Genomic DNA, 23984 nt, shown 5'->3' with positions numbered 1-23984 from the left:
AGTGCTAGTTACTGTATGAATAAAATTAGCTGAGTCTGAGGAGATCTTGTTGAAGATGCACATTTGTGCTTTCTTTGTAATACTCTCTCATGCACACCCACAGTTACAGATTACATTGTAAAAACATACAAATATTATAAACCTTTTTGTAAAAGGTTTTTGGAGAACAAACATTTGGAGGACAAACCTTTTGGAGGACAAACATTTCAACTGTAATAATGATGTATCTAAATCAAAGCATCCCGATCGTGTTTTTCTTTCAGGAACCTCAGAGGAAGGAGATTGGGGAGAAAAACAAACTTAGGTTTTGACCACAAGACCTTAACAGAGCTTGAAATCTTGGTATCAAACATTTTAAAATGTTTTAGGGGCATAATGGAAGCCAATGGATATAATGAAAGCAGAGTGTATCCAGCCTCCCACCATTGGCCAGCTGGTACATTTGTCCCAGGCATTAGAACTGAAAAGGGACTCTGTAACAGGGGTTCCCAAATTGTGCCCATGTGGACCACCAGTGGCCTGTGAACTTCATTCAGGTTAATGGTTGTAAAACATTCTGCGTCATGTTTGTGAAAATGCAATTAAAAACAATACTGCCTATAGCACAGTGTGTTACAATTGCTGCAGCAGACAGAAAAATAATTAAAGTGGTCCTCCAACACCTTTAGTAATATTCAAGTGGTCCACAGGGGTATGGGTGACGAATCACTACCATATAATCAGTAGTTTGAATAATATTTATTGGTTTGCTTTTTGAGTTAAATCATTTAATATGGCAGATGGTCATCTGTGATGCAGATAGGCTCTCTCAATTTATATTAATTGCCAACAACGCATGTAAGCAGTACGTGCAAATTCGAACACAAATGTATTTCCACATCAGAGTGCAATCTAAATCTAACATTATGTAGTTAAATCTAAAATTATATATAGCGTTAAGCTAACAACAGCCCTAAATGTGCAACAGAAAGCTCAAATTTTCTTGACTTTAATCTATTGTAACCGTTTTTTAATATTTTGCTTTTGAATTATTGTAACCCACCCTGGGACCTCATGGTAAAGGACAGGTATTATTAATAATACTGAACCAAGAAGTATTATCTGTGTGAAGCTTATCTTTTTGGATGAGATCCTGTTTAAAGGAAGCATCTCCTACATCCATTGTCTGGGGTTGCACACACACAATGACCCAATGTTGTGTGCATTTTGTTCGACAAGTTATCATGATACTGTCACTGACAGTAATTTGTATGGGAGGAAAACGACCCTTTCAAGTTTTCTCCTTTCCCAGCAGGCAATCAATGCTATCTAAGCTGATTGCATTGAGAATTCATTTTGTGGGAAGATGCTTTTTTTTTGGTAGTGTTATCTATGGATCAGAACTAGGGTCTATGAGTTTCTTCTCAGTCGCTGCCCCCAGACTTTGGAACCCTCTCCCTAGGGAAGTTAAGACAGGCTTCCTTCTTGATGTCCTTTCACCAGAAAGTGAAGACCTCCTTGCGCCAACAGGCTTTTGGGAACTGACTGTTTTAAATGATAGGGTGGGTGCCATGCTATCTTTGTTGTGATTGTCTATATTTTTAATAGGTTATAAATATAGAATATATAGATATATAATTTTTTTTTAACGATTTCCCCCCTGTGTGTTTAGCTGTTCTGCTTTTATCTGTAAACTTTCTCCCTGTCAGGGAGTAAGGTGGGTTATGAAACAGCAGCAGCAGTCCATGTGAGCTAAAACTATGCAGTCTAAATTCTGATCCTTTTTTGGCCATTTCATCATGCTTTCATTTACACTCTGAAACTATAAAAGAGACTGCTATAGTTGTTATCTCCCACCCATCAACTGAGGATAGCTTTTTCTAATTTATTGCTTTGTTTCTACGTATAAATATTTTAATAGGTAAACGCCTTAACAAGGAGTAAAAATAATTTGCAGGCAAAGTATCTAAAATAAAGCACCTCCTGTGTTTTAAAAATATTATTATGAAACATAACAAAACTATGTAACGGCAACTTACAGGACTTGAAAGTAGAGGCAATCCAGTTCGAGGATGGAAAGCCTTCGTAGAAGTCCCAACCAAATGTTGAAACTTGTTCCTATGCAACACGTGTTTGAGTGGTGCTGTGCGCTGCCCACAGAGGAAAAACAATCAGTTATAAATAGGAAACCTATCAAGTTCAGTTCTCTTGCACATTTTAAATTACATTTGCACAGGTGATTTCTCAGGGACAATGTCTCATCCTAAGTATACTGAGCTTCCAAAATTCATAAGGAAGTGACAAGTGCAACTTACTCCATGCTGGTTCTCCGTATGTCAGAGCTACAGACATATGGCAAATGTCATATGTCGGGAGCAATGACAAATCAATGCAGGTAGCATCTACAGTACAACACCAGTAGAAATCCCATTAAGGCAGGCATCCCCAACCTTCAGTCCTCCAGATGTTTTAGACTACAATTCCCATCATCCCTGAACACTGGTCCTGTTAGCTAGGGATCATGGGAGTTGTAGGCCTAAAAATCTGGAAGGCTGAGGGTTGGGGGTTCCTGCATTAAGGGATTCTTCAACAGCAAGTTCCTTGCTTTGGGCTAAAGAAGGGCCTATCTCCATGTTTCTGATTTAGAACTAAAGAACCAGACTGAAAGTCTAAGAAAGCTCCCTTGTGGATGTGCCTTCAGCAGCTCATTTTAAGATTACAGCTCAGTTCAAACAGCTAAATTGTCAAATTACAGTTCACAGAGCAGCTCACTTACATTCCAATCAAAGTAGATACTGCATGCTGACTTGTTTTTTTACTTGCACTACTGCACAAACAGGCATTGTTTATTTGTAGAATCAAGAATGCATTATGGAGCATTGATGCTAGGGTAGCCGTATCAAAATTAAGGGATACAATGGAATCAAGGTGCTTTCCCTTGGGAATTAAAACAGCTTCTGTTTTATAGCAACATAATGTTTTGGAAAAATAGATAATCTTCTAGATAGAATAAGCCACAGCGGGCAATCAGAGTTTTGGTACATAAGTGCATTATTAGCAAAGATTATAAAGAATCTACAGGCATTCAACATCACATGCAAGGGTACAGCGTGAATGTGCTTTTGACTGAAGTACTGTCAACTATAAGGATTTCAGTTGACCCACAAAACATTGAAAGTGTCAACTTCAGCACTTTATAGTGGGGCCAAGTATGACAGAAATTAAATGCATGAGTAGTTTAAAAAAGCAAAAACAAAAACATGAAAGTTAGCTAACACCCACCAGCATCTCTGCATTCTTCTTTTGTTCAAACAAAGCCACCGAGCCTTCTTCAACCAGCTTCTTCTGAGAACGTTTTTGAACTTCATAGTCTGTTGGGTCTTCATTCTCATCATGTTCATTTTTCACTTTGTCTTGTTTATTCTTGCATTTGAAACTTTCATGATCTCTATGTAAATAATTTTCAATACTAGTCAGTTGGGAGCTTTGTTCACAAATATTTGGTTGTTTAGAGTCTTTGTTTAAGCGCTTAAGTTCATTTCTGTGCAAACTATCAGGTGCCTGTGTTACAGTCACTTTAATATTTTCAGGTATTTTGGACTGATCCCACGGTGGATTTGAACAGTCTGGGATGTTGTTTTCGCTAGTGATTGTTTTGTCCTTATGCTTATCTGCGCAAACTACTTCATCAGTGCTACTGAAATCAGAACATTGCTTGGCAATACCTTTCTTTACTACTTGAGATTTATGGGAACAACCAGAAATCACAGATTCTAATTTATCTGCCAGTTCAGATTTATAATCTTCTTTGCTACATGATTGGTTTGTATAGGTTAATGGACTTTTATTTCTATTGACAGGAGACGGCTGAAATGTGTTTTGGACTACTTCATTAGGCTCTGCTAGCAGGAGTTTTCTTCTTGCTTGGGATTTTGGAGATAACTTCATTTCAACATCATATCTAAATGAATTCAAAGGAGTTGCTGGTGTTTTACCTCTTGTTTTTTGGTTGTCTTCCAAGAAAGTCAATTTTGAACTAGAGAAGGAATCCGAAAATAGTCCCTTTCCTTTCTTCAGTGGGCTGTCCTCTTCACAGGAAGTGTGAAAAGTCTTTGGATTAACTGAACTAATTTCATGGACATTAAACACTGGATGACTAACATGAGACACGGGTGGATCACAGTGAATCAGGTGTTGGGCAATCCTTGCTATGACCTCCTGCCGCTCTTGAAGTAAGGAGCTTATCAGAGGGTTGGTTTCCTCTACAGTTTGGCGAGAGCACTGGTTCATTGGAACATAGGCATCAGACAATGGTGTTTCTGGTATTATTCGAGGTTTTCCAACATTGCTATTTTCTGATGAAGGAAGTTCTGAATTAGCAGTAGAAGAAGAGAACAATTCTCTTCCTTTCTTCTGCAAGCCCTCCTCTTCGTACGCACAACGTGCAACTTTTGAGTTAACCAAACCTGCATCATTTGTGTTGAATGGCCGCCCTATGGTGGGTGACGTTGCTGGATCACAGTGAATCAGATGTTGGGCAATTCTTGCTATAACTTCATGCCGCTCTTGGAGTAAGCAGCCTATCAAAGGAATAGACTCTCCTAATGTCTGGCGGGAAGAGTAGCCATTATGTACGTGGGAGTCAGCTAAACAAATTGATTTTAACGCTCTCTCTGGCGGTTCCTGCGGTAACCTCTTGCTGTCAACAGAAGCCGTGTAGCACTGAACTTTAGACTCCGATGCCCCAAAGTCAGACACAGGCCCAGTTGGTGGATAAAGTTTCATATTTTTAACAGCTGTACTAAACTCAGGGCCTTTTCTCACACCAAGCAAACCTTCAGTCCTCATTATTCTGCCACAAGCACGCTGTGAAGTGGGCACAGTGCATTGCTCTGCCTTGATGGAATCACAGTGCTGGTGTACATTATGATCTTCTATTCCCTTTTCATAAAATCCAAGGTTGGTGTGAATACTGCAGGTCAGGACTGGATAGTTAGATTGTCTAGGCAAAGACTGGACACTGACTTTCAAGGCCACGTTGTGAGAAACGTTAGGAACAGGGAAAAAATGCTCAGTTGGGGTCTGGGAAAATGTCCACTGAAGATCCACATGTGCCGCACTTACTCTGAAAAATTAGAAAACACATGGGATTTTAAATGCAAACCAATTCTTTATACACAATCCAATATAGTTTTGGGGGGAGGGTTTCTCAGCTCTCAGCAGACATATATTTTCTTTAAATAAAGAACCTCAATTTTATCCCAAACTAGGTCATACAGAGAAACACAACTGGAAAAATCATTGCTTCTCTCTAATCCCCAGATGTCTGCTAAGTGAGAGGTAATGTCTCATTAAGGCCTACCTGTAGAGTATATTACGAGGGACTGCTCCGTGTGATACACTCAGCCAAGCACTTAACTGAGAAAAAAACACAAAAGAGCGGACAGCCAACAGGAGAGTCTTCTCTTCAATAAATCGATCACCACTTCTAAAGATACATAAAATATAAACAAACATCTGTTGATTAAAAAACATATGGAAAATAAAGCAAAGCATTAGTTTGGCTTTGATTAGATTATCCAAAAAGAGAGTGAAAATACCCTCCCATTCACACTTTTGCTACAATAATTCCCTTCATAAAGGGATTCTTTTGCATCTTGCAAGAACTGCACAAGGAATCAGAATTATTAAAAGCCAATAGCAATGAGTAGCAAAATCAAACCTGCTATCCAACTTCTACTGTACCTACTGGCACAAAATATATCATTAAAAACTAAGGTAAGAAATTAAGCACACAGTGTCATCAAGAATAGAGAGCCTTGTGGATTCACTGAAATCTATTCTAATTACTCACAATCCATTAGCACACAAAGCTGGAATGCACTATTTGCAAAGTCAATGAGTATGTAAAATTACAGAAAAGTAAAAAATCAACCTCAATTTAATATTTTACTTGCACAAAAGAAACAATCTGACAAAATGTGACTAATGCCCAAACCAAATAAATGAAAACATACACACTAGCCTGTTGTAGACTTAAGATTCTATGCCAACTGTTACGTATTTCACCAACCCTCATATATAAACTTACTGTCGTGGAACTGGCTCCAAAATCCACCTTTCTAGTAACAATGCATCTTGCTTGATTGCAGGATCATTTAAGTCATTTCCTTCTGTAGTAGACCCTTCATCACTATAACAACAGTCTGGAAGTAGCATAACTTCTATCATGATCGGAATATTGTTCTTCCACAACAACGTAACCTCGGACCTAGTGCGCCTAGCTTGACGACACTTGAAAAAAATATGAGAAAGCAGTATATTAGATTTAAATCTGCTTCTTATGTACAAGACACACTTCTGTAAGACACAAAGTTCATAATGTGTTTTTGAAAAGGTGACACAGCTTGGCAAAGCTCTTCTTGAGCTATTTCCAATTCATCCAGTTTCCACTTCATCCTTGATTAAAGCATGTAGGTTTCTATGGCCAACGGTACCCAAGAGGGTAACATGGCCAGAATCAAACCCTGCAGCTTTCTAAATTCAATGACTTGCTTAAGTTTTTAAAAAGGGATTAAACTAGCTCAGATCCAATAAATGATAAGTGTTGAACTCAAAAGCATCAGGAATATGGTCATATTTGCTCAACAACATGGCCACTGTATATCTCCACTGTATATTTGATTTTTGGTACTCTTTCAGTTTCTCATATTCTACAGCCTCCTAATTGAACGTTAGGACATTAGAACAGTTTATTCCCTAATCAAAAGATGCAAATTAGAATGTTCTATTCTAAATTTCTCTCCTGCAAGTTGGGGGAGCCACTATACGCTGATTCTGCATAGCATGCAACATCTACAAGTCCCACCAGTGGTTAAAACAGATAATCTTATCAGAACACCAACCAATAGTTGACTATTGTGCTTTAAGAAAACTAGGGATTCTAGCATTTTATTGAATGACAAACACTGATAAGACTTAAGTAAAGTGTCATTGTACTACATAGGTGGTCTTTTTAAGGCGTTAAATACAACACACACAGTACTATACACCATTTGCAATTTAATTTATGGGAAGAACTACTTTAAACAGTAGAAGAGTCTATTGATCATTATACCTGGGCCAATTTGTCACTGCATTCATGTTTAGTTGTTACGGGCTGACTTGATTGCGCTGGAGGGCAGTGGAAGCCTTCGGTCCTACCCTTCACAGAATATTCTGGTGTTCTACCTTCAGTAATCAGCAAGGCTAAGTTGACGAGGAATTCCTCTGCTTCATATTCGAAGTATTCGTCCAGAGTGTCTAAGAGAGACCAAAACATCCACTTATATAAGAATACCAATATGCACAATAGTTCAAAATCTATTTCTTTGTTACATACACACACTTTACTTTGACAAAATTCAATCATATTTTTAATTCTTTTTTAAATTATAGTATACAAACTGCATCATCAAACTGCACCATAACACTCTTTTTGCACATCACAAAATCAGAAATTGTATTCTAAATGTCCTTCGAAATTTTGCCACTAGTTCCAAGAAAGGCCAAGCAACTTTCTGTATCCCAGTGCTGATTGGCTACACAGAAGCAGCCTTTCCGCTGGACTGACAGGGAAGTATACAGGGCCAATGTCAAAAATGAAATTTGTACAGCTGTATGAAATAGTTCCCACAATATCATTTCTGCCATCTAAGTTTTCAGTCTTCTCATGCTTGCATATGCACAACAGTGGCTATCAGAATATTCTGAATAATGCTAAGGTGTGCAGATGGGAACTAATGGGAGGGAAAACTAAGGTGGAGAGCAGTAAAATTCACAAATCAGCCCAAACTCATTGACATTAAACTGAGAGGTTGAAAGGAGGGGCATGACAACCAGGTGACAAGTAGGAATGGGCAGAAAAGGAGGAAGGGACACAAAGATATAGAAATGTAGATTTTAAAAAAATCTCATCACCTAGATAGTTCATTTCCTGGTATATACTAAGAAGTTATTATAAAATCTTCTTGGGGACAGAAGAGAGAGCTGCCCACAGACACCAGAGAGAAACCACAAATACCAAAATAGGTCAACAAGACCAAACCCAATCAGTTGGTACAAAATGCTGAGCTAATGAATAAAATTAAAAGGAACATGGGGGGGGGGGTGGAATGGCATTTTTGGGACTCTGAACAGGAGCACTCAGCACAGCAAATAGTCTGCTGCTCAGCCTCTACTCGTTTACAATGATTTTTATTATGAATGTTTTAAAATCTTTTGTTCCTAAAAATGTTTCAAAGAAGTATATACTTCAAAAGGTTTCTCTGAAGAACTTTTACTGAAACCTGGTGTTTCTGATCCCTCAAAAAAATTACTATATTTTGCTGGATTAAATTGAAGTGGCAAAAAACCCAACCCCTTCTAGCCAGGAACAGCAAATTTATTTTAGTAACACATGGCAAGTTTGAGAAACAAGCACAGTTTTATAACTTCTCCTGAAAACTGCCTTTGCTTCTTACATTTGAGAGGCATGAAATGTGTGACTATGAGACTCTTGGGTTTTATGTCATCTTACCATTTCATGAGGGAAATTTTTGGTTTAGAAACCAATCTCACTTTTCTTGATGAATCCCTTCACTGTTAACTTTTTCCTTGTTCAGGTCTGCTTTCTGAGCAGGGTGGATAAAAATCAATGATTTTAAAAAAATAAGTCAGATTTTTTTAAAAAAATTATTGGATTTTTAAAATAAAATGCTTTTGGAGGAAAAATCTTTATAAAGGTAGTTTTCTGTTTAAGTTACATTATAGTCCAAAGGCTATTCATCAGGAAATAAGGATTTGTTTTAAGTTTTTCATGTGTGCTAAGTTTGGGGTTTTTTTTAAAGTTTAACCACATCAGTTAACAAACATAGATACATATGCTATAATATTATTGCTTTAGTTAAATAAATTGTTTAAATCGTTATTAAGGAAAAGATTGTTTTTCTCCTTCCAATAAAGTACAGCAGAAAAGTTGTCCAAATATAAACAGTTAACTTATTAAACCTCACAATAATTTCATAATTATCTATGTATTTCAAACAGTATAAATCAGTAATGTTTCATATAACTATAAAAAGTTATTATTCCAAAAATGAAACCTTTCATCTGTTTGTAAATATTAAGATTATACCAGCAAGAATGAGTCTTCCTGTAAAAAAATGGTTGAAATCAAGTCTTACTGGCTAGTGATTTAAATCGTAATATAAAGTTATTTGATTTAACTCAAATCCACCCTGTTTTTGAGTAAAGTTTTATAAATTTAAAGAACTATCTCTGCACAGTAAAGTGCAGCAAGTTACACTGTTTAAAGCCTAGGCCCAAGAAATACTACTAAGTTTTACAGAAGCGTTTAATTCCACAGGCTGGAGATGCAAAAATTACTCTTTCAAATATTTGTATTTGTATCAGTTTGTTTACAATCTGTCTTTTTTCTTCATCAAAAGATTCCAGGGCGGTATACAAAAATGTTAGTGTAATCATGTATAATTGAAACACAACTGAAAAAGCCTGCAAACACCCCATTCCGTCCCACCTCTTTTTGTGATGTTTTTGTGATGTTTTCAGGTCACTTCCAGGTTTGGTGCAATGCACGGTCATGCACATATTGAACATGCAGAAATGGGGGAGGGGGTTGTCTGTATGTGCATTATTGTACATATTGTTTTATTGAATAATTACTTTGCAAAATTCGGATAAATTCAAATCTCAAAAGACACCAGTGTTTTGATTTGTGTGTTGGTTTGAGTAGTGAAAATTAGATAGATTTTATTTACATTTTAATGAGAAACTAATTTCTTCACCATCCCATGTTCTATGTTAAGTCTAGGGGGCCCCAGAAAGCATTAGACTAAATAATTAATATTCACTGGGCAAGAATCAATACATCAGCTTAAAAAAATTACTTTTGGATAAGTTTTGAAGGGCTTCCACTCCTATATTACAGAAGAATTTTTTAAAAGCAGCTTTGAATAATGGACACCTCTTGTGCCAAGCAAGATTTACAAGGAGCACACAGAATATGCATTGTTACAGCACAAGTCCAGTCTAAACTAGTATAAAGAATTAAAATTCACCAACTCTCAGTAGATAAAGCAGCAGCTGGCAGTGCTCTTCATAAATTACACTTACTTGATTCCAGCAGATGCATAATGTAACAAATTCCCTTGTTTTATGCTTCTATCACAGAACTCCCCATTGTGAAAAACTGCAGGCCTCATTTGCATTCTGCTTCAGTGGTACTGTGTCCGAGCATTTTTAAAGATTGCAACGTTTAAAATGTAAGTTTATGTTTCACAATGGTTTAGTTACAGCAAAGAACAAACCCATCTACCACCCACTTCAGCTGAATTACCAAAGGTCAAGCAGAGTAAATAGCAAAAAAACCCCAACAACCCTATTTCCATTTAACTTATATAAGGAAATGTTTTAAGACTTGCATCTTTAGAAAACATTGAGCAACAAGGAGGAAACCCAAAACAGTAGTTCAGGTTTTAGAAACTCAGGCATTTGAATAGTTACTCAACAACCGAGGTAAGTTTACTGAAACCTATAGCTGAAGGCTGAAACTTTGTTCAAGAGATGTTCCAGAATTTAGTTTCAGGGAAGAGGAATGTAAGAAGGGAGACCAGAGCAGCAAAAGACTTCAAATTTGCTAGTGCCTTTCTAGAGTTCTGTTTCCTTGGAACAGTCAGTGAAGACTGAGGTTTCTTTAGGATATATGGTTTTATTTACACACATATACAACCTGAGCATACAATGGAAGAGCTCACAACATTAACATTTCAACAGATATTGCCTCCCTATTAGGTTTCCAAAAACCCAGGAGCTACAGCTTTGGGTCCCACGCAGATCCCGCTGCTCTGGCTATTGTTCTTCATCCTAGGAAGATGTGGCACCCAGCTAGGTTAGGTGGGCTAGCTCTTTAAGATGCTAAGGACAGGTACTTAGCTGAGCTGCTAAGGCCATTATCTTAACAAAGGAACGAGTTTGACTGCTTCAGCAGGTTTCCTCTTATAGATTCTTAACTCACAAATACAGGATCACAGATTTGGAAAGGATCCATGGGTACCATCAAGACTGACCCTATAACTAGTGAAGTTTTTAAACGGACAGAATCTCTGAATGGTAAGCAAGGAATCCATTGACTGTATGGAATCTCACAACTAGAACATAGGAAGCGGCCTTCCAATTTTTGTTCTACCATTTATGTAGAACAAGTTTGGACTGAAGGAATTTAGAAAGGAGCTGGTGCCTCCCCTAGCAACTGTGAGACAAAATAAGACAAAATGAGACAAAATGAGACAAAAATGAGACAAAATGAGACAAAAATATACGTTTTGCCCATTTTTACAACACCATGTTATTCATTAATGTCAAAAGCAAGCAGCTTCCATAACATCAGGGTACAGAAAATAAAATATGCTGGTACAATTGGACAAATCCATTTCCCTTTTGAGTGACTTTGTAAGGGGAAGAGAGAGGGGTGAATCAAGTCCACCTGCCCCCCCCAAACCCTTTGAATTGTATCTTCATGATTATTTGTGTTCAGGGTAATATTGGGGTAGCTGGGAGACAATGCCATTTTCAATACTGACTGTGCCTACAAAAGTTTTGGGGTGGTCATACTGCTTTGTTTTCAACTGGTGAAATCCTCCAATTTTCCATACCACTGTTGTTGTTTTCCAGGTGTGTGTGTGTGTGTGTGTGTGTGTGTGTCCTGCTTCTGTTGCACTACAATGCAAAAGTGGCCCTCCAGATAGCAATAATGCAGGAATATTGAGGAAGTATTGCAGAAATAATCAAGTGGAATGATGTATGAACAGAATAGTATAAAACCACCACTAATGCACTATTATTGCATCAATGACATGTTGCAGAATACACCCGTCAAAAAATACCAGTCTGTAGGGGCCCTCATGCAACATAAAAAAATTAAAGCTGGTGTTCAAAATAGGATGATACCCAAAACAAGGAGTTGCTATATACCTCAACAACACATAACATTCTCAGCTAACATCCCTTTGGTTCCGATAACAACGAATATTAAGTCAAGCATTGTCCAAGATGCCATGCACACTATAAGATACTAAAATTGACATTTCTATTTAGCAAGATCTAAATCACAAACAGGTCTCAGCAATTCAATAGGACTTGTAAAATAACTATTGATTATTCTAATAACCTGTGATTTTCTAAGTTTCAATTAAACATGCCAATTATAGTCATAAAAAGAAAGTATTTTTTCCCACCTGCCAGTACAAACAGCAGCAGGACATTCTAATATAAAGGTAGCATAAGCATTGTCACAATTATGATCAAGGCAGTGGGATCTTACAGAAATTTATAGTACAAAGGCAACTACTATAGTCCAACTAACAAAACAAATTCACATACTTTGCAATATTTACATGTTGGGATTTTGTCAGGTTTGGCGATTATTCTGGTTCAAAATAATTCAGAATATAAAATAGTTTGCAAATGAGTAAAGCTAGAACTTGCCCAATGCTTCTGTCTTTTGCTAGCAGTTATACAATGGAGTTATTAGAGATTCATGCAGATACCCTCCCAATCAGGCACTTGCCAAAAGAGTGTTTTTAAAAACTTTCCATTAAAACAAAGCACTATGAAAAATATCACAACATTTAAAACAAAGGGCAACAATTTGACAATATACTCCCTCGACAGTACTTGGAAATTGAGGTGGATTTCATAAAGAAGTTCTATGGGCAGAAGAGGATATTGGATAACATTGCAAGAGATTCAACCTTGGAAGGCACTGGTTGTGAGCTCAGCTTTGGTAAAATACCTATGTTTTGTAATCAGGTCATCAGACATGTTGAGTCCCCGACAGAGTGATCAGCTACAACTAATGAAACTTGAGAAGGTCTATTTTAAATTCTGTAACTTTAGACTATCAGTAAACATACACAAGTTCAAAGTCAGCACAGCTTAAGCTCATATCCCAGGATAGAGTGTTTTCAGTACAGTATGTTTTACTGGAACTGTATTACAGATTCAGTTTTTAAGCAGGTGGCAAAATATTCCCACAGAAATTTTATCTATTTGATTCTAAGAATAACTTTTAGTTTCTTGATTAGGTGAAAGTTATAGTCTTTCCGTGGTCTATATATAGCGATATATGGCTAAAATGTTAACCCATATATGGTAGAAACTTTAAGCATAGCTACTTGACTGTCCCAGGAGTCAATGGAGCTGCCGTCAGGTAAACATACTGAGAACAGAATACTAATGTGCATAAACATCAAACTAACAGACAAGGGAGTCCTTTACATAAGTATCATTTAACCAGTGGTCAACGACTCATACATTTGGTGAATGTATACTCAGTGCTTTTTTTCTTTAAAAAAAATTGTTTAGGGGGTACTCTCATTTTCCTACTCATATTGAAATACTGCCCCACAATGAAGCCAAACTTAGATTCACAAAATGTTTAGGGGTATGCGTACCCCTGCATCCTCCCAGGAAAAAGCACTGTTTATACTTATTTATAGCATTTGTTTATTGCAACAATTTTACTCCAAAGAGGACACGGTGTGATTTGCAACCCAAAACCCTAAAATCCAGATTGTAAACACACAGACACACAAGAGTACATGAAACAGTATTTAAAAGGAGATAATTGCATGAAATATAGCATTATCTGGAGCCACAGAATGTGCAGGCTGATCTCCCATGAAATATTTGCACAGCTCTGACCTAGTTTCACCCGTTATCCCAGGGAGTTATCCCAGTTGCAAGCCTCTCCTGAGGGGAGGTTATTGTTGCATGTGTATTTTGTAACAGCCTGTACAGTGTATTCTTAGAACATATTTTTCGAGGGCCAGGATTCACAGCTCAAAATATACAACTCCGGCGTTAGTCCCACCCCCCACTCCCTTGCAATCAAAACAGTTTAACAGCTGCATGGCTTTTCTAATCAAGTGCTGCATTCTTCCAGCCCTGAATAGGGAAAAGGAAAGGAGACCCAGGAACAATGCTGATATGAGATCTAATAACGAAGCATTAACATTTGGGGGGGGGGGGATGAAGGCTCTGTTCCTAATAACTACTCAAGAAGTTTCATATAAAAATTGGATTGAATTAATATTAACGCAGACAATGGCCTAAGTCTTTTTTCTTTTAGGTCCTTTGCTGCCAATGACTCCTTTCCTATGACTATCAATCAGGTTGGGCCTAAATGCAAGGCTAAATGCATAGGATCACATCTGAACATAGGAACAGATTTCATAACTACAGATTCAGCTGACAGTGGGAGCCTCTTGTTTTGTGTTTGCTGCTGCTTCTCTCCCCTCCATACTATGCTTGTTTCTCAAGGCTTAATACTGAGGGGAAAAGACAACATACTGGGGTAAAATGGATTCCAGTGCCTTATTCCCTAGAAGCCTCTAGCTCAGGTATGGGAAACCTTTGGCCATCTAGATGTTGCTGAACTACAAAGCTGACCATCCCATGCCATTATTCATGCGTGCTGGATGGAACTGATGGGAGCTGCAGTACAGCAGCTCCTGATTTGCATTAGCTTCTTGGGACAAGGGCTTAAAAGAATAGCAGGCCCACCATCAGTAGCAGTACCAGCAAAGAAGCCACAAAGGATGAGGGCATCAATCCCCTGTGTCTCATCAGTCTGATTCCTGGGTGAGAGGCAGAAACAACCAAAAGGGGAGGCATGGACTTAACCCAGTTTATTGGTAAAAGGTGGAGCGATGGGGAGTGCTGGCCTGGGAAGCCATTCATGGACACATACTCAGAATACATAATGGATGATTACGGAACGGGTGCCAGTGTTGGAGGCATTTCTTTTGGGAGGGTCTTTATTCAGGGTTCTGGGTATTCAGGATGTACCTGGGTAGAGGTAGTAGAAGGGTCAGATTCCCTTTTTTCAGGGGGTAAGGTAGAGTAATCAGTCAGATATACAAGGCCATGGAAGCACTTCCACAAAACTAGCCAATGCTCTTCCATCCGGAGAACATGTCACTGTGATAGAGGACTCAATCCCAAAAGCCCCAGTACAACCCGAGCCTCCCCTGCTCCATCAGACAAAAGGCCTGCTAGAGTGGGCTGAAACCTTTTAACTGAAAAGGCACGTGGTCTCTGTAGAGTTTGCAACTGGGCCAACCGACTCAAATCTGCTGCTCTCATACAGGGCTCAAACTTACGTTTGTTGCTAAAGCAACATTTGGGTTCTGCTTTCCTATAGCCTTGTTGCAGTGGAGGTCTGTGGTTGTAGGACAGGGAGGCCTACAGGTACAGCAACTGGACATAGGTATGGGAAGGTCTAGATGACTACAAAGTGTCTCTTCTACCAGCCCTATCTGTATCTCACAGGTATCTGGGTTGCGGTATCTATGGCAAGGTGATATTGCCTTTAAATGCCAGGCCAATTCATAGCAAGATCTTGCTCATCTGTGACATTCTTATATAGATGAGGGAGCTGATGTGGATGGGTGGGCTGGGTGGAGCTGATCTGATTCAGTTCTGCCCACCCAAGTACTTGGTGCAACATCAACTTTGGCTACAGGGGAGGGTGGAGGAAGTTGTTGTGGTCCATAACATTTCCATATTGCTCACCATAAAACTTCTCCACCCTGTGCCACACCTATCTTAACCTCTGCACATCAAATGCTGGTCTTAACCAACATAGCTTAACATAAATTGCAGGTTTCGGATGATGGACTGAGGGAACCAGATCCTACAGATATCAGAATATTCAAATACAATGAGAGAAGTCAAGCAACGTTACAATTGACTGCACTGCTAGTTGGCAGATACTGGAAGTTTATATTGATCTCTCCCATTTGATGAGATTCTGGCCAATTAGCTGGCTTGACATAATCAGCTCCACTGCCAGCCCTGTATTTTCAACTAAATGTCTGCTTCACATGGTGATAGGGATGAAAAGAAAACTTCTGTGGTAATCTATCCCCAAACCTCTCTTGCAGCCAAAATGGATAGTGGGGTACCATCCTCCTGGATGCGTTTGGAGCTGAGAGTATCCCATCCCAAAAGGAGGGGCCACACAGGGCCACATTAGGGCTGCTAGTGGCAAAAGATTAGGTGGTACCCATTTTTGACACCTTTGAGTGTCCACCAACACACTGGCCCTGTGGTAAGCTCCAGTTCCAGGAATGCAAAAGCCCTTCTTCAACTGGTTAACTGCATCCCCCCCCCCCCAGAAGATAATCATAGAGGGGAAAGAGCCCCAAAGAAATTTATGAAATAAAGCACTGAGATGCTTCAGATATCACTGTGAAATGTATATAAAGGACTGCCTCTCTGAACAGAAATAAGACTAGGCAAAACATTTATTTTGACTACGTTGACCTTGTCCCAGAGACAGTTGTGTCCACCTGTCAAGGTCTAACCTTGCTTACACAACTATTCTTTCCATTTTTACCTTTCAATTTCCCAGTATGTTAGGGCTGTCGGATGCAAATAAAATTACCAGGAATCATAGAGGCTTCAGGGTCAGATTTTGTTTAAGGTATTGAGTTCTGATTTAGACCAGTTAATGCTATAACTCAAGAGCAATCCACATTATCCATGTGGTTTGGGCAAGTATCATGCATGTCATCTACATATAAGAAAATCTTGTGCTGCTCTCATCCAACGTACATCCCCTTGATGCAATGGTTCATACAGATTGCACAAACCAGTGACTCTAAGCAGAGATTTAAAAATAAGACGTGGAAGAAGGCAGCTTTGCCCAGTCTACATCTCTAAAGCAAAGGAAGACAGCACTCTTTTAATCATCACTCGCAATGTGGGTACCAAACAGTAAAGTTCCACCTAAATTAACATTTCCCAACATAACCCAAAGGCCTCTGTGCACTAGTGTCTGCAAAGGGCCAGTGTACTCTAGTGAATGCTTTCTCTGCATCTGGCAAGATGAGTGATGAAGGGGAATCCATGCATTTATTCAGAGTCACAAATATCATATTATCAACCCCCAGGTTGAGTTTTTGAACTCTCACCTGATTTGGATGGTTTAGGGTTGCTATCGCCTTCTATAACTTATCCTCCAGATTGCTGTAAAAATTTTATCAGCATTAATCAGCAACACTGGCAGACAACTTAAACATAAAGTACAATATTTGCCTGGTTTAAGAAAGAGGTGTGTGCCTTATATAGGGAGAGGGCTAAGACTTCTGTTCTACAGCTCCACAGTAGGCTGAAAGTAATATTGGTGCTACTGCTATATGCCTTTTGTACCATTCAACTGGAAACTTCTCCAGACTTGGCTCTTTATCATTTTTCATTTGCTTAATGAAGGGACCTGCAAGAAATATCAACTGGTCTGCATTCAACTGTGGCAGCCCCAGCCACACAAGAAAAGTCCGTTTGCTGACACTATAATTCAAAATAAATTAAATTGAGCTCTAATTTCCTTTGATGAAAAATGTGCCTTATTATATTTCTCTTTGATAAGAAGAATGTGGCTTTTGGGGGGCAGGTGGTATGCCAATAGCTGGCTGAGATGGCATATTCTTGCAAGAGATTAGAAATATATTCAATGAGTAAGGTTTTCACTCTCTCACCCACACTTGGCAAGTCCTTTCTTTCTGTTTTTAGGGGATAGTGTGGCCACACAAAGACTTTGCTGGCGTTCCATTCTACTGCATAGGATATTGTGGTGCCTTTCTAAAACCCCTCCTTGGAATTTAAGTGCTAGTGGCAGTTCTGCTGCAAAAGCTTCTTGAAGGAAACCAGATTACCTGTGAATTGACACATTTTAGTCTGGGTTTTGGTTGAAGTACGTGTTATAAGGAAGTTTCCTATATTGTTGCTGCTTGCCTTTTGATATCTCCCCTCACGCCATTGGAAACCTAGCTGCTTATCTGGAGTTCCTCAATCGGATCAGTTACAGCAGACAAGTACAATGAAATACAGCTTCCCCACCACTACTGATACTCACTTCCAATGGAGAAGAGTGCTAGGTATGCTCTAAGTCACACACTACCCTGGGCCCGGTGTGAACAGAATGGGTCCCCTAGAATATGCCTCTTGGCATACATTCAGCAGTTCTCCATGGAAAGCCTACTCTAAGATTAAGATACAGGAAGTTTGCATATCATTTTCATGAATATATGGAAGCCCAAACCACAGCTGGTAGCTTTTAATTGACTCTTTAATCTGGAATTAACTTCTAACGTAAAAACTGCGGCAGCTGCATTAGAAAAGATTTTAAATGTACTTGAAAACACACGACTATGTTTAGAAGCCTTTCTATTTGCCACCTTGAATCTGAGCGCTTCTATTTTCAGACTTAACTAAAAAAAGGCATACTTCATAAAACCAAAACAGAACGTAACCAAAGAATGTTTTCTTTAAAAAAATGATTAAGATTAGATTCTGAAGAGCCCACTCCTGTGGAGCATTGGAGTCTATGTTTGAATAATGGACAATTACAGCACAACCCACATTTTCTGTCTAATCATGACTTGTGGAATACATTAATTCCACTGTCCTGAGGTTGATCTGGAAAAGGCAATGAATCATAATTTTTAGAAATCAGAACAGGCACATCCATGTTTATCAAACTAGAATACTGATATCTTTTCCAGTTCCCCACAAATTACAGGTTATTAGGCAAAGATTCCAGAATCATAATGTGTTAAATTTTCACCCAATAACGCAAAGCTGTTGTACAAGGAATAATAATGAAATTATATTAGTTGAGTTGAAAGGGAGGAAGCCAATAATTGACAACGTTCTTGCTCCTGCTCCCTTTCCCATCCACTATTTTGCATTTTTATTTACTATTATTTATTTCACTCAATAATTGCTTCCTATAAAACAGCCCAAAGTGATTTAACAAGAAAAACATTTCATCTAATACAGTTACCAACTGGAAAAAAAGCCTCTAAATTCCTGTTGAAAAATGGTTTTCAATGAGTGCTGAAAAGACAGGACAGGTCCACCCATAAAAAAGGTGAAACAGCTGCCTCAGGCAGTGGAAGTCCTAGAGGTGGCCCCCCTCTTGCCCCAGTGGGGTACTTCCCATTTCTCCTCAAATGGTAAAATGGGATGTGTGGCCCTTGTGAAAGGGTAACAGTGACAGCACCTGCCCAATAGGCAATGCCAAGAAGTTGTAAAGCTGAGTGGTTCAACACACAGCCCACGGGCAGCAAGCAGCTCCCAATGCCTTTTTTGGTAGCCCTTGGCAACATTTGACTCGCACCCCTAACACCTGTGCTGCCTGGCTTTGGGAAGATTTGAGGGATCTGACAGGGTCCTTGAGTCTTCCTGCCTCCTTCCTAAAGTCTAGTTGGCACTTTCTCAGCTTAGGGAAGGAGGACGGAGGGCTCTAGGACCCTGCCAGAGCCTCATGCCTCCTTCTCAAAGCCCTCGCTTAGCCGGCTTTGGGAAGGCAGTATGAGGACTGAGAAGGGAATCAAGTTTTGGCCTCGCTTCCTCCCTCCCCCATGAGGCAAGGCAGTGTGTGGCCCACAGGTTCCCAGTCAAAGTACTCTTGTGGCCCACTTGGTATGAAAAGTTGGACCGCCCTGTTCTAAAGGACAGGTGTTACCATACTAAAAGCCCACTTCCCACACCATACAGAACACATCTCCTGATGAGGGGATATTTGCAGAAGGCCCTCTAGCACAGTGACTGGGCACAGAAGGGGCGAGACAAGCTTTTAGATATCCTGGTCACAAGCTGTAGAGGACTTTGTACACAAATGCCAGAACCTTGAACTGTTGGCTAATTGGCAGCCATTTGAGGCAGCATCCTTGCATCTCAAAGCTACTATTTAGTGGTAGCTGAGCCTTGTACGGTGGTACCTCAGTTTGCGAACTTAATCCATTTCGGAAGTCCATTCTTAAACCAAAGCCGTTCTTAAACCGAGGCGCGCTTTCCCCAATGAGGCCTCCTGCCGCCGGTACCCTTCCACCGTTCGGCTTCCGTTTGTAGACCGAGGTAAAGTTTGCTAACCAGAACACTACTTCCAGTTTTGCGGAGTTCATATACCGAACAGTTCATAAACAGGGCTGTTCTTAAACCGAGGTACCACTGTACTTGAGATTGTATGGCTAGCATCATTCAGTAGACGTACTGTCATGAATCTCAATTTAAACAAAGTAACTTTTGATTATAGCTCTTAAGTTATTGCTAAATGACAATTCACTGTTTTAGGTAACTTTCTAGCTAACGTGCACAATTTTAAAGCTTCCATAACTTATTGAATTAAAATTGGAGTTGCTTAGGGCACATACATGGGGTGGGGAGTTGTTTGCCCAACTCAAATTGCTGCACAATGATTGGTATACAACTATTTTCAGTCCGGTCTTTTTCAAGTACAACTCCAATGACAAGAACATTGGAATCTGCATTACAAGCAACTTTTGATTGATTTTAATTTTAATACGTTCTCCAGGGACCATGACAATATCTAGTTGCAGGAGGATTTACAGAGTGCCTTGTCAAGGTAATATGATGGCTTGGATTGGTGGCACAATTTTATGGTGCCTTCTGTATCGTTCCTGGAGGATGGATCTCAGAATGTAGTACCAATGGCCTTTTAGGTTCTGGAAGGATCGTCTTGTTCCATTTGTTATTCTCTAAGCCTTTCATTTAATTATTTAGGTCATCTGGAGTACAGTGTTGTCAGAATGCTCGTCACTCCTCCACCCACACTCTTTCTACCTAGTTCCAGGGAAACTGTGGCAGTTCTGAATCCATCCGAGGTCAACTGAGGACTTGATGTGGCCTAACAAATTAACCTTAATCCAAATAAGATGGAAGTACAGATGGTAGGAGGGAGGGCAGATCTGGATAGAGGTACTAAAACAGTTCTAGAGGGGGCGGAACTCCTCCTGAAGGATCAAGGATGCTGAAGGATCAAGAACACCAGGTCTTGACCTTAGTCCCAGACAGACAGGTAGTGTCTGTGTCCAGAAGCACCTTTGCTCAGTTTAAGCTGATGCATCAAGCACAGCCTTTCCATGGGGGTGGGAACCATGATCCTGCCACATTCCCTGATCACATCTAGATTACTAGAATGTGATCTACATTATGCTGCCCCTGAAAAAGAAATGTCCAGAAGCATCAAAATGCAATAGTGATGTTATTGACAGGAGCCTAGCCTTTTGACTGTATCACATCAGTTGCATTATCTCCGATTACCATAATGATTATGATTACGATATCTTTATTGTCATTGTCCCTTGCGGAACAATTAAATTGAAAAACTACATAAAGCTACATAAAACTACCACATAACTACATAAAACTACATAAAAACTACACAAAACATTCAAAAAACCCTAAAAACTCTAAAACCCAATTTTAAAATACACTATACTACAGAGACTCCTTATGCTGCATTTAGAACCAGAATTGCATTAGTGTAGAAACTGTTTCCCAGGCAGCTAGTCCTGGCCTTTATAACCCTATACCTTCTTCCAGAAGGCAGAAGCTGAAAGAGATCATTTCAGGGGTGCGTACTATCATGTGCTATCTCTTCCGCTTTCTTATGGCACCTGGCAGCATAGATTTGATCTAAGGTGGGAAGAGTGCACCCAATAATTCTCTCTGCAGTCTTTACAACCCTGGATAGCATTGGTTTTTCCCTGGCTGTGCAGCTCCCAAACCATACACACAGACCATAAGTTAGTACACTCTCCACAGTGCAATGGTAAAATGCCATCAGCAGGTCCTTTGAGAGATTGTTTTTCCGGAGGATTCTCAGAAAATATAACCTCTGCTGTGCTCTCTTCACCAGGTCTTTGCTGTTCTCTCCCCAGGTTAGGTCGTCTCTCAACTCCATTCCCAGAAATTGAAACACCGAGACCTGTTCCACGCACTTCCCCTCAATAATAAGTGGCTGAATATTCAATTTACATTTCCTAAAGTCCACAATGATCTCTTTTGTTTTCTTTCCCTCCTCAAATAAGAGATTTTCTCAAATATACATCTGTGTTTAGTCTTTTATAGCAACTACCGAGGTAATAATGAACCGTAGGATTCTAAATCTTTTCATACCTTGTGGAAAACTGTAGCAGCTCCCACAGTTAACAAACCATAAACTCTTTGAGACAGCATGAAACCTTACTGTTTTTATTTAAAGTTTTCTGGGCACAACCACTACAACTCAACTCATTCTGCCCAAGCTGCAAAGATACAACAGAAATCTTGCCACTTAAGAACATACTATCCTTACCTGGGCAGTGTTTTGAGAATTGCTTTTAGCATACCTGCAAACCAAACACAAGAGGGAAAGAAGAGTATACAGAAATACATGTAGGCATACTGTGATATAGAACTTTGGGGTTTTTTGCCCAAATAAGTCAGTCACACTTATTGGTGATTCCATTGCCAAGTCTGTTAATGTTGCCCATGCTTCAGATAGAAAGTCCACTTTAAAATATTATTCTGAGTGCCACCTGTACTTTATCACCTCAAGTTTAATCATTGCTTTAGCAACAGCAAAAGTTAAAACACTGCAAAACTGCTCCAGTGAGATAGGGAAATGTCACAAACCCCAGCCAATCAGCACTGAGCACGGCCTGCTGCTGAAAACTAGGAGAAACAGTTTCCCCTGAACTGGTTCTGGCAAAGAATTAGGTACACGTCACATGTAGCAAATACACAGTCAAGAGTTCAGCGACTCCTCTTTTGTGTGCATCTGCACACAGCATTTGCTTGAAAATGCTTAACTGGAAGAATACAAAACCCACACTTCACCATAGTAGTTTTCTTTACAAAGAGGTTATTATGAATAAATATCTGGCCTCTATTCACTTTTAACACTCGTTAGTGTGCTGTTCAAGAGACTTGTGCTCGCTACACATTTTTGCCACATTTTCTTCCTACAAAACTCTTGGCATTACAATGATCAGAGAAAAAGCGCCTCATGGGTTTTTAAGATTTCATCTTGCAAATCCTTTTGTAGAGGAGTCAGAGAGTCAAAGTTAAATCAAGCAATTGCTACCAAGTTTTCAGGGAATTGCTTTTAGAATTAGTTGCCTTTGGGTTGAACAGTACTACAGGAAGTGTATTAAGCATTGCAGGTGACTATTTCTGGAACAGGTATGATCTGCCTCAACCTATATCTAAGGACATGAAAAATGTTCTCATCAATATGATCTAATAGTTCCTAATAAAACTATATACATTGTGAATACATGTATAGGAAAGATGCTTGTCATATATAGAAAAGATAATACTATCACCAAATGGACTAGACTGGAAATGGAAGGAACCTGTGGTTTTCCAGGTGTTGTCAGCGCCTGGAGGGGTGACTGCCTGGGAACATGTACACTGCCTTGGGCTCTATGGCAGAAGGCAGGTTATAGTAAAACACAATTCACAAATGATGTAGAGTCTAGAAAGCAGCATAGTTAGCAGAAAAAGAATGTAACTAAAGCAAATGCAGAAACCCTTGGTCTTCCCTCAAGGTAATAAAGCAGATCACATCTCTACAAACCTACCATCAAAACCAGAGTTTTCCCAGGAATCTTTAGTTTATCCTATTGGTCACTAAGGGCATGTAAATTATTTAAAAACTACAGATGATGTTAAAGACATTCCTAATCATCATGATAATTTACCACTAGAACTATCATATTGCAGCTTATGTAAAAAGAAAAAGATGCATTGGAAAATGGTACCATTTCCTTCCTCAGAGATTTTCCAGAAAAGTTTGGGCAAACATCCACCATGGATGGTTTAGATACAGATGTTCTGCCTCAGAGCAAAGAATGATGTTCATCAGAGAGAGATAGCATGTGTTCTTTCAAATGTTGCTGGTCTCCTAACTCCCATCATCCCTGACCACTGGCCATGCTGAGTGGGGTTGATGGGACTTAGAAAGCCACAAGTTCCTTGTACCTGGTCTACATATACCTTCCAACTCTGTGAGAATTATATAAAACCTAAATTGTATAATCTATGTGTAAAATGTGAAAAGATACAGATAGTACTTTTAGCTTGAATTCATATATTTTATTGTATTTATATCC

The 23984-nt window shown here is 39.3% G+C and overlaps 1 protein-coding gene across 2 annotated transcripts in view; it reads right to left on the bottom strand.

Annotated features, from left to right (window-relative positions):
- Window positions 1-23984, bottom strand: part of ATOSA (atos homolog A) — a 50115-nt gene that overhangs the window by 12177 nt on the left and 13954 nt on the right. For both annotated transcript variants that reach the window (XM_028705418.2, XM_028705417.2), the window contains exons 2-7: window positions 7097-7281; window positions 6071-6273; window positions 5342-5467; window positions 3262-5104; window positions 2019-2129; window positions 188-267 (exon numbers count right to left, since the gene is read on the bottom strand). In XM_028705418.2, the coding sequence (XP_028561251.2) occupies window positions 188-267; window positions 2019-2129; window positions 3262-5104; window positions 5342-5467; window positions 6071-6273; window positions 7097-7281 (2548 nt within the window). The remainder of the gene's footprint in view (window positions 1-187; window positions 268-2018; window positions 2130-3261; window positions 5105-5341; window positions 5468-6070; window positions 6274-7096; window positions 7282-23984) is intronic.

The sequence above is a fragment of the Podarcis muralis genome, chromosome 14, assembly GCF_964188315.1.
Source record: "Podarcis muralis chromosome 14, rPodMur119.hap1.1, whole genome shotgun sequence".
In the NCBI taxonomy this organism is placed as follows: domain Eukaryota; kingdom Metazoa; phylum Chordata; class Lepidosauria; order Squamata; family Lacertidae; genus Podarcis; species Podarcis muralis.
This window is presented reverse-complemented; position numbering and strand designations above follow the sequence as displayed.